The sequence below is a fragment of the Hyalella azteca genome, unplaced genomic scaffold, assembly GCF_000764305.2.
Source record: "Hyalella azteca isolate HAZT.00-mixed unplaced genomic scaffold, Hazt_2.0.2 contig16063, whole genome shotgun sequence".
Taxonomy (NCBI): domain Eukaryota; kingdom Metazoa; phylum Arthropoda; class Malacostraca; order Amphipoda; family Hyalellidae; genus Hyalella; species Hyalella azteca.
In genome coordinates this window covers 72,728-85,902 of record NW_025945890.1, presented here as the reverse complement: position 1 = coordinate 85,902, position 13,175 = coordinate 72,728, and the positions used below count along the sequence as shown (strand labels likewise).

Here is a 13,175-nt window from a genome sequence, read left to right as displayed (position 1 = left end):
GTCTAAATGAGATCTTTGGCCCCTCAAACTAGTCAAAAAATATAACTCAGTACTCACTGCAGTGAGTAACAGAGAGCGCATTTTCTCGTCGACGAAAACTTGAGGTCACGAACGGACAGACAGACAGACAGACGGGCATGGCTAGCACAATAGTGCATTTTTTCCATAAATGATAAAATGCGCTAAAAATGAAACTGTTAAATCTTAAAAATGGAATTTACTCAATCCTCTTCTACCACTCATCAATGATTAATGACATAAAAACGAGCTATGTTAACGAGTCCTAAAACAATTTTTAAGTAGTCGTTGCGATACGTCAAGACGTGTGAGGCGGTGCGTCAGTTATACTCAGTGAAGAAATACCCACTAGGATATTCAATGCAATGAGCGCTGTGCCCACGGCAGTTATTACTGCCTTCATGATTCGGACGTCATTGCGATCACACCTCCCAATACAGCTCCACTCAACTAATGTGTCGGCGATGAATTGACCGTCAAAGCCTATGCAAGGCACCATGTTCATCAGTGCTAACGCACCCGAGAATTTTACGAAACACAGGCACACTTCTTGTAACTCTTCAATCCAACCAAGAGAGATAAATTTGTTCCTAGGCAAATAATCAGATACTTTAACAGTTTGGAAAAGCAAAGCAGGTGACCCTAAATAAAGAACGTCGTTGAAAAGGGGTAGAGCCTCAACATCATCTGTATGACCATCATCGGTTTCAACCAAATAATCGTATTTGGCATAATCATTTCCCTTTGCGAGAGATGGTGAATCCTGCGATTCCTCGTTATTTAGGCTCCTTGTGTTTACATATGGGTCAATTTTTTGCGCTATCTTGCCTTTAACTTCCTGTAACTGACGTCTCAACTCCGACGTTATGAGAGTCTCGTTGCCATCGTGGTCGGCAGTGGCGTGATGATCTGATAGCTTGCGTTGTCCATGTGACGCTTCCGTAACCGCAGGGACTCTCCATGCATTGCTCATGGGAGTCCTGGCAATACGCAGGAGACGCTCCTCGGCTCCCACAGACGGCGCTAAGCAGTAATGGTCCGTCGGGCATTCGGTTGTGCCTTTGCACACCACGGGGCTGCAATGTGAAATATGTTTTTCATCACCAATACAGGTATATGTTATGCCATCAAAGACCGATAGAGCACATTTTTCTTATAAGTGTAGATCGACTTGAATTTACAATAGCAGTGATATTGGAAGCAGGCAATATCAGTGGCATGACTAGTTAATGAAGCAATATTGTTTGAAGCACAAGGTGAAGTATTTCTATTCTACTATGAGCGTTGAAAGGATGAATTAAATTAGGATCCAGATATTAGGAGCAAAATTAAAATTATAATAATTCGGTACAATAATCAGTAAGGTGCCGATACAGCTATAAATAGCCCATGAATGATAAAAAGGCTGATAATAATTTTGTTCATAATGATCCATCCACTGAATTCGCAAGCCATTTAGTTTCATTTAATTACAAAAATAATCCCAAGTTGAAGTTTATTGATTTCATAATTTTGCATACGTTTTTGTCTGCATCAAACAAGATACATTGAACGTGCCTAATTAAAAGATCAATCAGAACCGAGGTTAAACGGATTTCGAATTAATACATTGGTGGGGAAACTTAGAAAGGTCAAGGAACAGACCTGCGGGAGAGAGCAGACCGAGCAGGCAGGCAGGAAAATGGATGCATGGGCACCAGATGCGCGTCGTCGTCGCTCACGTCTGTCAGAAGCTCAAAGCAGAGATGATCGCTGCCGACAGATTCTGCACGAGGTTTCCGGCAGCATGTGACTGCACCACTAGCACCCACTGCAGCTGTGCAGACAAAGCTCATTTATATATTAACTGTGTTATTAACAATATTTCAACAATACATTAACATTTCGTAGCAGGTTTGATGAAAATTCAATTAAGAAAACATTATTTATACGAATAATTTGTTGTTAGTTTAGTTCAAACAATTTACAAACATGGACTAGTTTTTGCCCAGTTTTAAATAACGAAATCAAAATGAAGTTTAAGCCCCAAAATCTGATACAGTCCTTGAATATAATTTAAATTAACAATGTCAAGAAATAGCCAAAATGGAAACACTTCAACGCTTATGACTAAAATCTGTTTATAATTATATTTTCAGGTAACAAAAATACATCTGAAAGATTTACATCGATTTCATGCAACTGTACTTTAGCATGTAGGATGGAGTGATTATCAAATAGTAATGACCAGTTATAATATGTAGTAATGACCAAAATAATAAAGAATAGAATACAGCTTGGCATCTAGAAGACGCAGGACAGAAAATACTTACTCACATTGGCAAATGCGGAACTGCGCGATGCTCAATTCTTGCTCAAAGTCAAAGATGCTCAATTCTTGAAATCAGGCATTGAAATCCACCAAAATCAACAAATTAGGCCACTCGATTGCCAATTTGTTATTACCGTGATGATTGTTCTCTTGCTTTTTTCCGTGTCTTACCGTGTGCGATCTTACCTTAATTTCACAGTGTGCCTAACCATATTAGGCTTTTCCTTGGTATACACTGTATCTTACCGTGCTCAATGGTCTCATCCATTTGTGACACAACAGAATCTGGTACACAAAAGCCGCGTTGTGTTTCCATCAAGTTTGTCAAGAGGCATTCGTGCCATGACAGTGAGTCCTTCACCGCGCACCCGTTCACGTCTTGTATGATATCTTCAATGAAGAGACCGCGAGGTCCTCGAGCTGGAGAATTCTTGCGAGAAAAATGTCTAATATTATTAGTCAAATTTCGGAAATTAACTCGGAAACTTTGATGGTATGCGAGGAAGAATATTCTAATTAGATAAAAATAATTCAATTGTTTATTATTGCAATTCTGTGTGAAAAAACAGCCAAAATCTGAGCCAAAGAAATCGTCAGGAGAAATCTGATATAAATCACCACGTCAATTGTATAAAGGAAAACCATTGGAATGGATTTTAAAGATGTCGTTAGTAATTTGACTCCATGCATGACCACAGACACCAGTCACCACAAACATAACTTGAACACATATTTTGATGTTAGATAACATGAACTGCGTCATACCTCGAAGATGTTTGTGACAACAGCGCCTCGGCCTCGCGAGTAAAGCAGCACTGAGAACTCAGGAAGAAGATGGGCGAGCAATAGAGCCACGCCTGCCAGTGCTATGTTGTTCCAAACACCAGCACATAGGATCTAAAAAATTCCTACGGCTCATTAATAACAACGTTGTAAACTTTTAATTGACAAAAAATACTGAATTAAAAAAAGAAATTTCGTATTATGATTACAATTTGAATGAAAAATAAGTTAGTTTAGTTGCCAAATGTTTACTAGCGCTTCAGCTATTTAGCTATCTCGCACCGAAAGTCATGTTGAACATCACCATAGAGGTGGAAGGTCTCAATTATTCATCACCCACAAGGGGCGGAAGGTCTCAGATGTCCAGCCCGCTGAAGCTGGCTCGAAAGAAGCAGCGTTAGCATCTCAAAGAGACGAAGTGACAAGGAGGGACAGGTGAAAAGCAACAGAAACGAAGACACTCGAACAAGAGTTCGCTTACACGGGACGTCGGCCGCCCGCACGAGAGAGCCAGAGAAGGGAAATGCAAGGAATCCTGCCTACATAATAACTCAACCCCACAACTGATATCTGCAGTCAGACACCGCGAGCTCAGCGGTGGGGCGCTCAGGACAATCCCCCTAGGAGCGCGAAATCCCATAGGACTTCTGACGATCACAGACACGCGTCAGAAGTCCCCCCTGAGGGATTTGAAAAATAACGCCATCAGCAATAGCATAATGTTGAATTTAAAATTTTTGGAATTTGCTGGTAGAGGCGGGACGTTAACAGAGTTGCCGGTAGAGGCGGGACGTAAACAGAGTTGCTGGTAGAGGCGGGACGTTAACAGAGTTGCTGGTAGAGGCGGGACGTAAAGAGTTGCTGGTAGAGGCGGGACGTAAACAGAGTTGCCGGTAGAGGTCGGGACGTTAACAGAGTTGCCGGTAGAGGCGGGACGTAAACAGAGTTGCTGGTAGAGGCAGGACGTTAACAGAGTTGCTGGTAGAGACGGGACGTATACAGCTTCCTAGACGTAACTCCATACGAAATAGTCACATGACAACGTTGTGGGACGAGTTTGGCTATCTTTTAGATGTTTGCCGTGCAGCACAAAGGGGACAAATTGAACATTTCTAAATATGTAAAAAACTTCGAATTTTTTTCGGTGCATAAATAATTAATTTTGAATTAATACCTAAATAAATGCAAATTAATAAAGTTGGTACATCATTAGAATAGCCTTGTAAATACAGGGGTTGGGCAAAATAGGGAATACACTTGACATTTTGATATCATAATATTTGAACATGTAATCAACAATGAAAACATGATATATTTTCATGTTGTATCTCTTATTATTGCTGCTAATTGATATTTATCCTTGCACAGATATTTTTAGTAAAGTTTTGTGTCTATAACCTGTATATGGCAAACCTCCCTGCCTTTCAAAGAGGCCAAATTGTTGGTGCTCGTATGGCAGGTGCTAGTGTGACAGAAACTGCCCGAATTCTTGGCGTTTATCGAGGAATTATCTCGAAAGTAATGACTGCTTTTGAACGAGAAGGAATAATATGCGTTTAAAAATTACTTTTCAAAGACAATACTTCTAAAGAATACAGTGTTTCCAATGTTACACATCTACAATGAATTTCTAATTTTATTTCATATAAATTAAAAAAAATAATTTTTATTCTTTTTCAATATATGAAAAAAGTTTCAATTTTCATAATTATTTGTAGAAATAATAAATCGGACTTTATTTCTATATAGAGTTTCAACAGTTTTTCAAGTTTTCTAAAAACTTCCTTTTCAATTACACTTAGGCGTCGAATAATGATTCTTGATAAAAAAGACACGATCGCAGTTCTGAAATAAAAATCCATATATTCTAACGTTTCGGCTATCTACACTTTAGCCATCATCAGAGTAAATAAGATGATAATCTGGAAAGAATAGAAATTGTTTACTTCTTAAACAGCACCGTTATAGTAGCAGCAGTATCCACAAGCACTTCGTTGAAGACCATAACAGCCCTGTTCCCAACAACATATCTGACTGTTTCTCTGTAATTCATTCTTTTTCTGAAGTATTAGACCTTAGAATAGCTGAGGCAATAGCTATTAGACAAAATAATCCGTTCATCAACGTAAAATACCAAGAGATGTCAAATTTCCTCAATTTATATAGATAAAATCTGATCTGATAACTACTGTATTCTTATCTGAATTTCTATTCTTTCCAGATTATCATCTTATTTACTCTGATGATGGCTAAAGTGTAGATAGCCGAAACGTTAGAATATATGGATTTTTATTTCAGAACTGCGATCGTGTCTTTTTTATCCAGAATCATTAAAATTGTTTTTTTTTTAGTTTTTTCAAGTTGAAAAATTTAAATTTCTAAATTTATATATTCTGTCAATTGATTCATGTATTGTCTCCAACTTTATGCAAGTGTGCAACATTTCAGATCGATAGGATAAGTAGAAGTGTATTAAATTTCGATTACAAGATTTGTAGCAGACAGACAAACAGACAAGAAGTGAAGTTAAAGAGAATTGTTGTAAAAACGTCCTCAGCAAAGCACAAGTTTGGCCGAAAGTCGAAGTTGTCTGCAAGAGACCGTCGGAACTTAAATCGAATTGTGAGGAACAATCGAAAGACTACGGCAGTTAAAATTACTGCAGACCTCAATAGTAACCTATACAATCCAGTTTCTATAAAGACTGTCCGCCGAGAGCTCAGACCTAGATTCCATGGAAGAGCTGCAATTAGAAAACCTCTGGTTTCAAATACAAATGCTTCAAAGCGTTTAAAGTGGTATAAAAACCTCCAAAATTGGTCCCTCGAGCAGTGGAAAAATGTGATTTTCTCTTACGAATCATAGTTTATCTTATTTCCAAACACTGGCCGAGTTTACGTTTGGAGACAGCCATGAGTCATTTAATCTAGACTGCCTCATTCCGACCGTAAAACATGGCGGGGGATCTGTGATGATCTGGGGTGCTATTTCTTGGAAATCCGGCGGATTAATGATTTCTCTCTATGAATCCATGAAAGAATCAACAGTCGTGACTATTTAAGAATTTTGGAGGATCAAGTTAATCCAATGATTCAAACACTGTTTCCAGAGGGGAACGCCATATTTCAAGATGATAATGTCACGATCCATACAGCTGGAACTGTTAAAAAATGGCACGAGGAACATTCTAATGAAGTTGAGCATTTTATTTGGCACCCACTATCACTAGACCTGAATATTATCCAGAATTTATGCTCGCTTTTAGAGATACAAGTCAGAAGTCAATTCCCGCTGCCATCGTCTTTAAAAGAGCTGGAGAGAGTTTCAACTAAAGAATGGGTTAGAATTTTTTTGGAAATAATTCACAATTGGTATGAATCAGTACCTTAGAGAATTGAGACTGTAATTGCCGTACATGGCAGACCTACACCATACTCAAAATATATTTTGCGGATTTCTCAGGTGTTTCTCTTATTTTTATCTAACCCCTGTATATATATGCTTAAGGTAGCAATCAAACAGAAATAGATGTAAGAATCATTAGCAAAAGATGGTGACAACCAAATGTTTGGACCAGAATTGGCATAAATTAAAGGGAGATCCAAGGGCGTAGCAGACGAAGCATGATAAATAAATATTAGAAATGAACAATAAATGCTGGATATGAGTTAGATAGGAGTTTGAAAAGACAGACAGAAAGTTAACTTGGCAATACAAGTGATATAAAATGGAGACAGCGGAGACATTCTGCAAATAAGTCCACGTCCTTAAAAATATGGAATGTGTAAACTCTACCTTGAGCTTAGGAAAAGGCCGTAATGATTTCATTGCATCAGAAGGCAGGAGCACGAATGCTCCAGGTAGAATAAAAAGAACGATGAGGCCCACACCATCAACGTTAACACCTTCCCTGAAAAAATTTGTCATGTCACTATTTCAATAACAATGCAATGCTGTACCTTTGTGAGATCAATAGTAGAAATTGCAATGTTTACATTTAACAAGGAAATAACACAAATACCGGTACCTGAATTACATGAATTGTTATATAGCTTTGTATATGTAAATGATCTTGCGATTTTCAATACCGGTACCACTCTAAATTGCACAAGTTTCCTGCATGTACAGGATGTAAAGGGCTGTAAACATCTCATCTCAAACTATTACATGAAATAGAGTCGTTCATCTATGATCCAGATCTGGTATATTATAAATCAAGATTACCTTGATTTCAACCCTGATTAATCAGGAAACATAAATCCCAGATATTGTAAGTAATTGCAATAAATTATAAGGGATCAAATACTTGACAGCAGCCAGAGCATGTCCAGCCTCATGGATTACAGAGGAAATAAGCAGCGTGATGATATAAGTTGGCAGCTCATCCGAAGACAGATTCACCCCCGGAACCTGGAAAAAAAAAACTCAGTACTCACTGCAGTGAGTGACAGAGAGCGCATTTTCTCATCGACAAAAACATGCTCACGGACGGACAGACAGACGGCCATGGCAAGCCCAATAGCGCATTTTTTCCATAAATGAGAAAATTCGCTAGAAAGATAATTAAGAACAAACCAGTATGAAGAACTCTACCATACAAATTGTTTCACCGAGCAAAACTGCATAGTAACTAACACTACAGAGTACCATAACTAAAATTTTAAAGTAAAAACTTCTGTATTCATGCCAAAGATAACTGAAAGACTTTATATTGCAATTTTGCAAAAAAATTACCATAAGTATGCCAGAATTTAAATGGAAAGCACAACTTCAAAGCCCAAAATATCAGTTTTCAAAGATGGCTTAAAAGCTTCTCACATTCTCTAGCTTTAAATTTAACTTAAGATTAACATAAATTCTTAAACAAGATACAAACCACTAAACAGAAATCAACCATAGGACAAAAATTGCATTATAATAACTACTAAAGGACTTACAATAGGCTGCAATAAGGGAGGCTTATTAGATGTGTCATCAGCAGAGCTACCAGGTTTGTCACTTGGTGAGGGACTCGTGGCAAGCCAATGGACAACATTGTATGCCAAGAGAAAAATGCTGGGAACAATCAGTGCCAACACCACAAGTACTCCAAGGCTGCAAAAAATGAAATAACCTTTAAAATATTTAAGACAGAAATAGGTTCAGAAAATTTCAAGATATGTATGTATTTATTTGATAATTTTAGCTCATGTCCAGGTGTTTCAATAGGTATAATGGGTTTCCAGAATAATTTGCTTGGTCTACTACTGCATACTTCAAACAAAGGTCAATTGTGGCAATGAGAAACAGTAATTTTAAAAATTTTCAGTCCTTTAAATGACATCATTAATAAGCTCAACTAAGTGCAATTCACCATCTAAAAATTTATAGTATGAATCATTCTTTGACAACAGTAATCAAATCTGATTTTTAAGGCATAAATTGATTAAAACTACCTTTCATTCAAATATAAACATACATTCGAAACCAGCATACTAAATGACTCTATGTGTTCAAGATGATTGTAATTTCTCATTAAATTTTACAAACCTTTATTATTAATTAATTGAGGCTATTTGATCATTATTGTTTGCCACAATGCATCAGCTTTAAAAACAAAGATTGTGAGTATGAAATTTGCAAGATCACCATGAAAATCACCCCACCATGATCACCCTTTTTCACTGTGATCACCTTTTTTCTCTGCCAAATGGTATAGGTATTATTGTATACACCTACAAGGCTACATCAGATCTAACACAAAGCCATTTATAATTTAAAAAGGCTAATTTTTTGCTACATAAATTAGAATTAATAACAGTTCCAACCAAAGGAACAAATTTATTCTGCTATAGGTCTTAGTCTCAAAAGCATGATACCTCATCCATAATTTGATGAAATAAGGATTATTGTAGCTCCATTTGGCAAGACGTCTATTAAAACAATGGGTTGACACACGAAGTTGGAAAGGTTTGATGACCAGCCCCAAGTGGTTGACAACTTCCATATATGGTAGACACAAGCAACTCTGAAATAACATGTGAATATTATCAATAAATGGAATGATTTGTTGTAAAACTTTTTGATCTAAGATGTTAATATGTGCAAATAAAAAAAAAAAAAACAAAGAAAAAAATCCCTACACATAATTCAGAAAGTTATGAATTAAAAAATATATATATAAATTGTGTAGAACATTTGTTGACTCAACAGAACTAATAAAACTGCAGCTAAAAATGAAATTCAAAATATTATATAGAAGAATTTATTTTTGCACTGGCATAAATCATGGAAGAATCAAAATATCACAGGTAGAGTGGAACCAATATAAACTCTATTCATGTCAAATTGTCAAGCAAATCAAATACCAGTATATATATTTAAATTCAATACTACCAATGTAAGTATCACAAATATGTTACCTAGACAGAATGACAAATTAATATTATCCGTTATCAAAGAACCAGATTCCATCTTTTACTATATATACCAACATATGTATCAAGTGAATTTGTTATCAGTGACATCCAGATCGACATAGGCCTATATGATGAAATTAGGTGAATTACACTTAATATTTAAAAATTATATTTTTTTGTTAATTAACCCTGCTCAATGGAGCAAGACAAATTTTAATCTTTTGCAATTTACATCAATATAGGCTATATAGGTTTAAACAATTCAACTCACCTTCAATATATAATCTGTGACAAAGAGTGTTACATGAACAAATGCTACTATAGCTAAAGCAGTTATTATATGCATTGTGCAAATTTGCAATACCTGCAAACAAAATTATTACAACTGGAAAATGCAAAATACTAATATAAGTAACATGCTAGTAAGTAGTGTGACCAGAGCTCCTCAGCTCAATGATGGAATCCTGGAAATTGTGGTTCACTGGACACTGTGCATTGTGCAATGGAGCTGTCTTATTTAAAATTAAATTAAGATACTACTTTTACTTAAGACTAGAGCCACAATGTTTCAGACTTTCAAGTATAAAGTTAAGCTTTTAAAACCTTGCTATGAGTCTAATCATCTATGACTGCTACCGTAAAATGGGTTAACTTAGACCACTATTTATTTATAAATGATGCCATTTTTTTACTAGCTAAATTAAACTTGAATTGAAACATGCAAAATACATGTCTATACTCTAGCTTCACTCACCATAAATTGCTGGATCCTGCCTCTCATAGTCTTCATGTAATTTAAAAAAAAGTGATGGTCTTTGTTAACCCAGCTCTTGGGGTATCTTAGACTGGGTGGTAAAATCAATTATATTTTTTGGTAAAATAACTCTAAATAACTAAGTTTTGGTGCATTGTAGTAGAACTCTTCTAGTTACATATGCAAATGACAAACTTGAGGAAAGTGTCATAGTTAGCAAATGGGGGGCGCTGCCCCATAATGAGGGAAATGTGACTACCTAATGACAGCCCTGATGGGGGTAATATTGACTGGCTTGGAAATTAAGTTAAAATTACCATATATAAGACTCTGTAGAGTCAGAAACATAAAGAAAAATAATAAATAGGGTAAACGTGGTATATTCTGACATCGTGGGTAATTCCGTCACCTCTCTAGTTTTTCCCTTATATTAAGCTTTGTTTTAGTTCCATGCGTTCGTTGATGGTTGAAATGGTGACGTCGTACATTTGCGTGTCGAACTACTGCCAAAACACTAGGTCTTGGCCATCTAGCAGGAAAATATTGAGATCCAAAGAGAGACAATGCACACTACCCAGTGAGATCATCGAAAAATGTGTCGAATTTGACAGTTGACCTTACTCTACCAAATAGTGAATAACTGTTTGTATAGGAAGAATATTATGGTTTGAGACTTTTAAATACGTCTGTGAATATATTAGGAATCCTTCAAGTATACCTGTATTCGCTGATTTCAAGTGGTAAATAAATTAATAGATGATTAAGTTGAGAAATGGATTTAGACACATGAAAACTAATTCCGTCACAACTTGAATTGGACACACACAGATCATTCCAAGCTATGTACAAAAATTAAAATTTGCTTAATTAAAAGCTTAATAGTTGTTAATTAAAAGCATAATTAAGTAGTGTTCAATATTCATTAGTGTTTGAATTTAAAGCAGGGTTGGCGATTTTTTTGATTTTTTTTTTAAAAATCAAAAAAATCAAAAATCAATGATTTTTTTTTATTTTTTCATGATTTTTTTGATTTATTTGATTTTTTTGATTTTTTCAACTTTTTTGTCTTTTTGATGTGTTATTTTTTATGTTGCAATTAGCCTACTAACAATAACAGTATATGGATCATAATGGATGGCTAAAAAGGGCACTAATTGCCTTCAATAATGGCCAACAGGCCAAGGTGGTGTTTACCACTTAGGGATTTTTGGGTAAACAATCATTGATACTATGTCTATTCATTAGCTTTGTAAAGTTTGTATGGAGCAAGGTAATAAGCTAAATATTGACCATTCAACTGGCTTCAATATACAAAAATACTTCAGGAATGCAGATCTTCTAAACATTGAAGAGTCACATAACAGATAGGTAGCTGATAGCACAGTGCACAGCACTATCAATCGATCCACTAGTTTTATGTCCTATAAATCTACCAGACTCTACCTTCTATACACACTGACTAGTAGTGACTGAGTGACTGACTGCACTGAGCCCATTTAATTAAGACCAATAAACCAATACTAAACGTAAACTGAACGATAACTAAACAAACCTCATACAACTTGAAACAAGACTTAAGTTATGAGAAAATCTAATACTGTTTGAAATAAACGTGTGCACAATTCAAATATTTTATATCCATTCACTGCATTTAATTATTTTTTATATAGTCTTATAATTGTAATTGTTTTGTTTCTAGTTTTAAATTCACATATTTAAAGATTGAAATTAAATATTTTAATTAGAATACTCGTATTATGGTGGTAAATCTTTCTAATTGCCTAAAAGGTCAATACAATCTCAACCTCTCAATATACAGGGTGGGGGAGAACTGATTGAGCAGTTTTGAGGTAAAATAAATGAGTAATGGAGGTACATAAAGAAGAAAGTTTATTTTCCTGGAAGTTAGCATAACATACCATTTAGAATACTTATGTTTTGAAAACAATATCTGGAAGATGGGGGCTATTAGCTGCAACACACTGTTGGAGTCGTTTTCGGAGGAGGGAGTAACCGCGATAGTGAATTCCGATCGCTATGCTGCAATGTTGCAAAATTTCTTGCAGCCCATGATGGAAAATATTGTTGAAAATGAAGCATGTGGTTCCAGCAGGATGGGGCTACAGCTCACACAGCCCGAATGTCACCCAATGTTTTGAAACACATGTTTCCCAGAGGTCTGGTGTCTCTGAGGGGTGATTTACACTGGCCTGTGAGGTCACTTAATTTGAGCATTTGCGATTTCTTTCTTTGGGGACATCTAAAAAAGAAGTTCAGAAGTTGCCCTCACACCGTACCACAGCTAAGGGGATGGATTATTGCAGCAGAGGTTATGGCCATACCTTACCATATGTGTGAATGTGCTGTAGGAAACTTCAAAGAATGACTCCAACAGTGTGATGCAGCTAACAAACCCCATTTTCATGATATTGTTTTCAAAACATAAGTATTTTAAATGGTATGTTATGCTAATCTTGAGGAAAATAAACTTTCTTCTTTATGTACCTCCATTACTCTTTTATTTTGCCCCAAAACTGTTCAATCAGTTCTGCCCCACCCTGTATAAGCTCTGTACCAAAAACATTCAATTTATTGGAACCTAATACACAATAAAGGCAACAAGTTTATATACCAATTTGTCATTTATAGTACATTTATACTAAACCATGAATAACAATGCCTCAATATAAATTAAAGACTGCCACTCAATATATTTAAATGTATGAAAAAATCAAAAAAATCAAAAAAATCGAAAAAATCAAAAAAATCATGATTTTTTTATAAAAAAATCAAGTGATTTAATCACATGATTTAATCATTTTGATTTAATCATTGCCAACCCTGATTCAAAGCCATGTTGTATTACAATACAGCTCACACAGCGAACAGAATTCAAACACGTGGATGATGG

The 13,175-nt window shown here is 35.8% G+C and overlaps 1 protein-coding gene across 1 annotated transcript; it reads right to left on the bottom strand.

The window, feature by feature from the left end:
• Nucleotides 1-145: 145 nt before the first annotated feature.
• On the bottom strand, nt 146-9,932 carry LOC108681364 (membrane-bound transcription factor site-2 protease). The gene is made up of 9 exons (XM_018170381.2): nt 9,782-9,932; nt 8,971-9,119; nt 8,050-8,206; nt 7,419-7,522; nt 6,908-7,022; nt 3,095-3,226; nt 2,576-2,759; nt 1,663-1,834; nt 146-1,094 (listed from the first exon to the last, which is right to left on the bottom strand). Exons 1-9 carry the CDS (start codon nt 9,854-9,856, stop codon nt 317-319), a joined length of 1,866 nt encoding a protein of 621 aa, XP_018025870.1. The 5' UTR covers nt 9,857-9,932; the 3' UTR covers nt 146-316.
• Between the last annotated feature and the right edge of the window lie 3,243 nt (nt 9,933-13,175).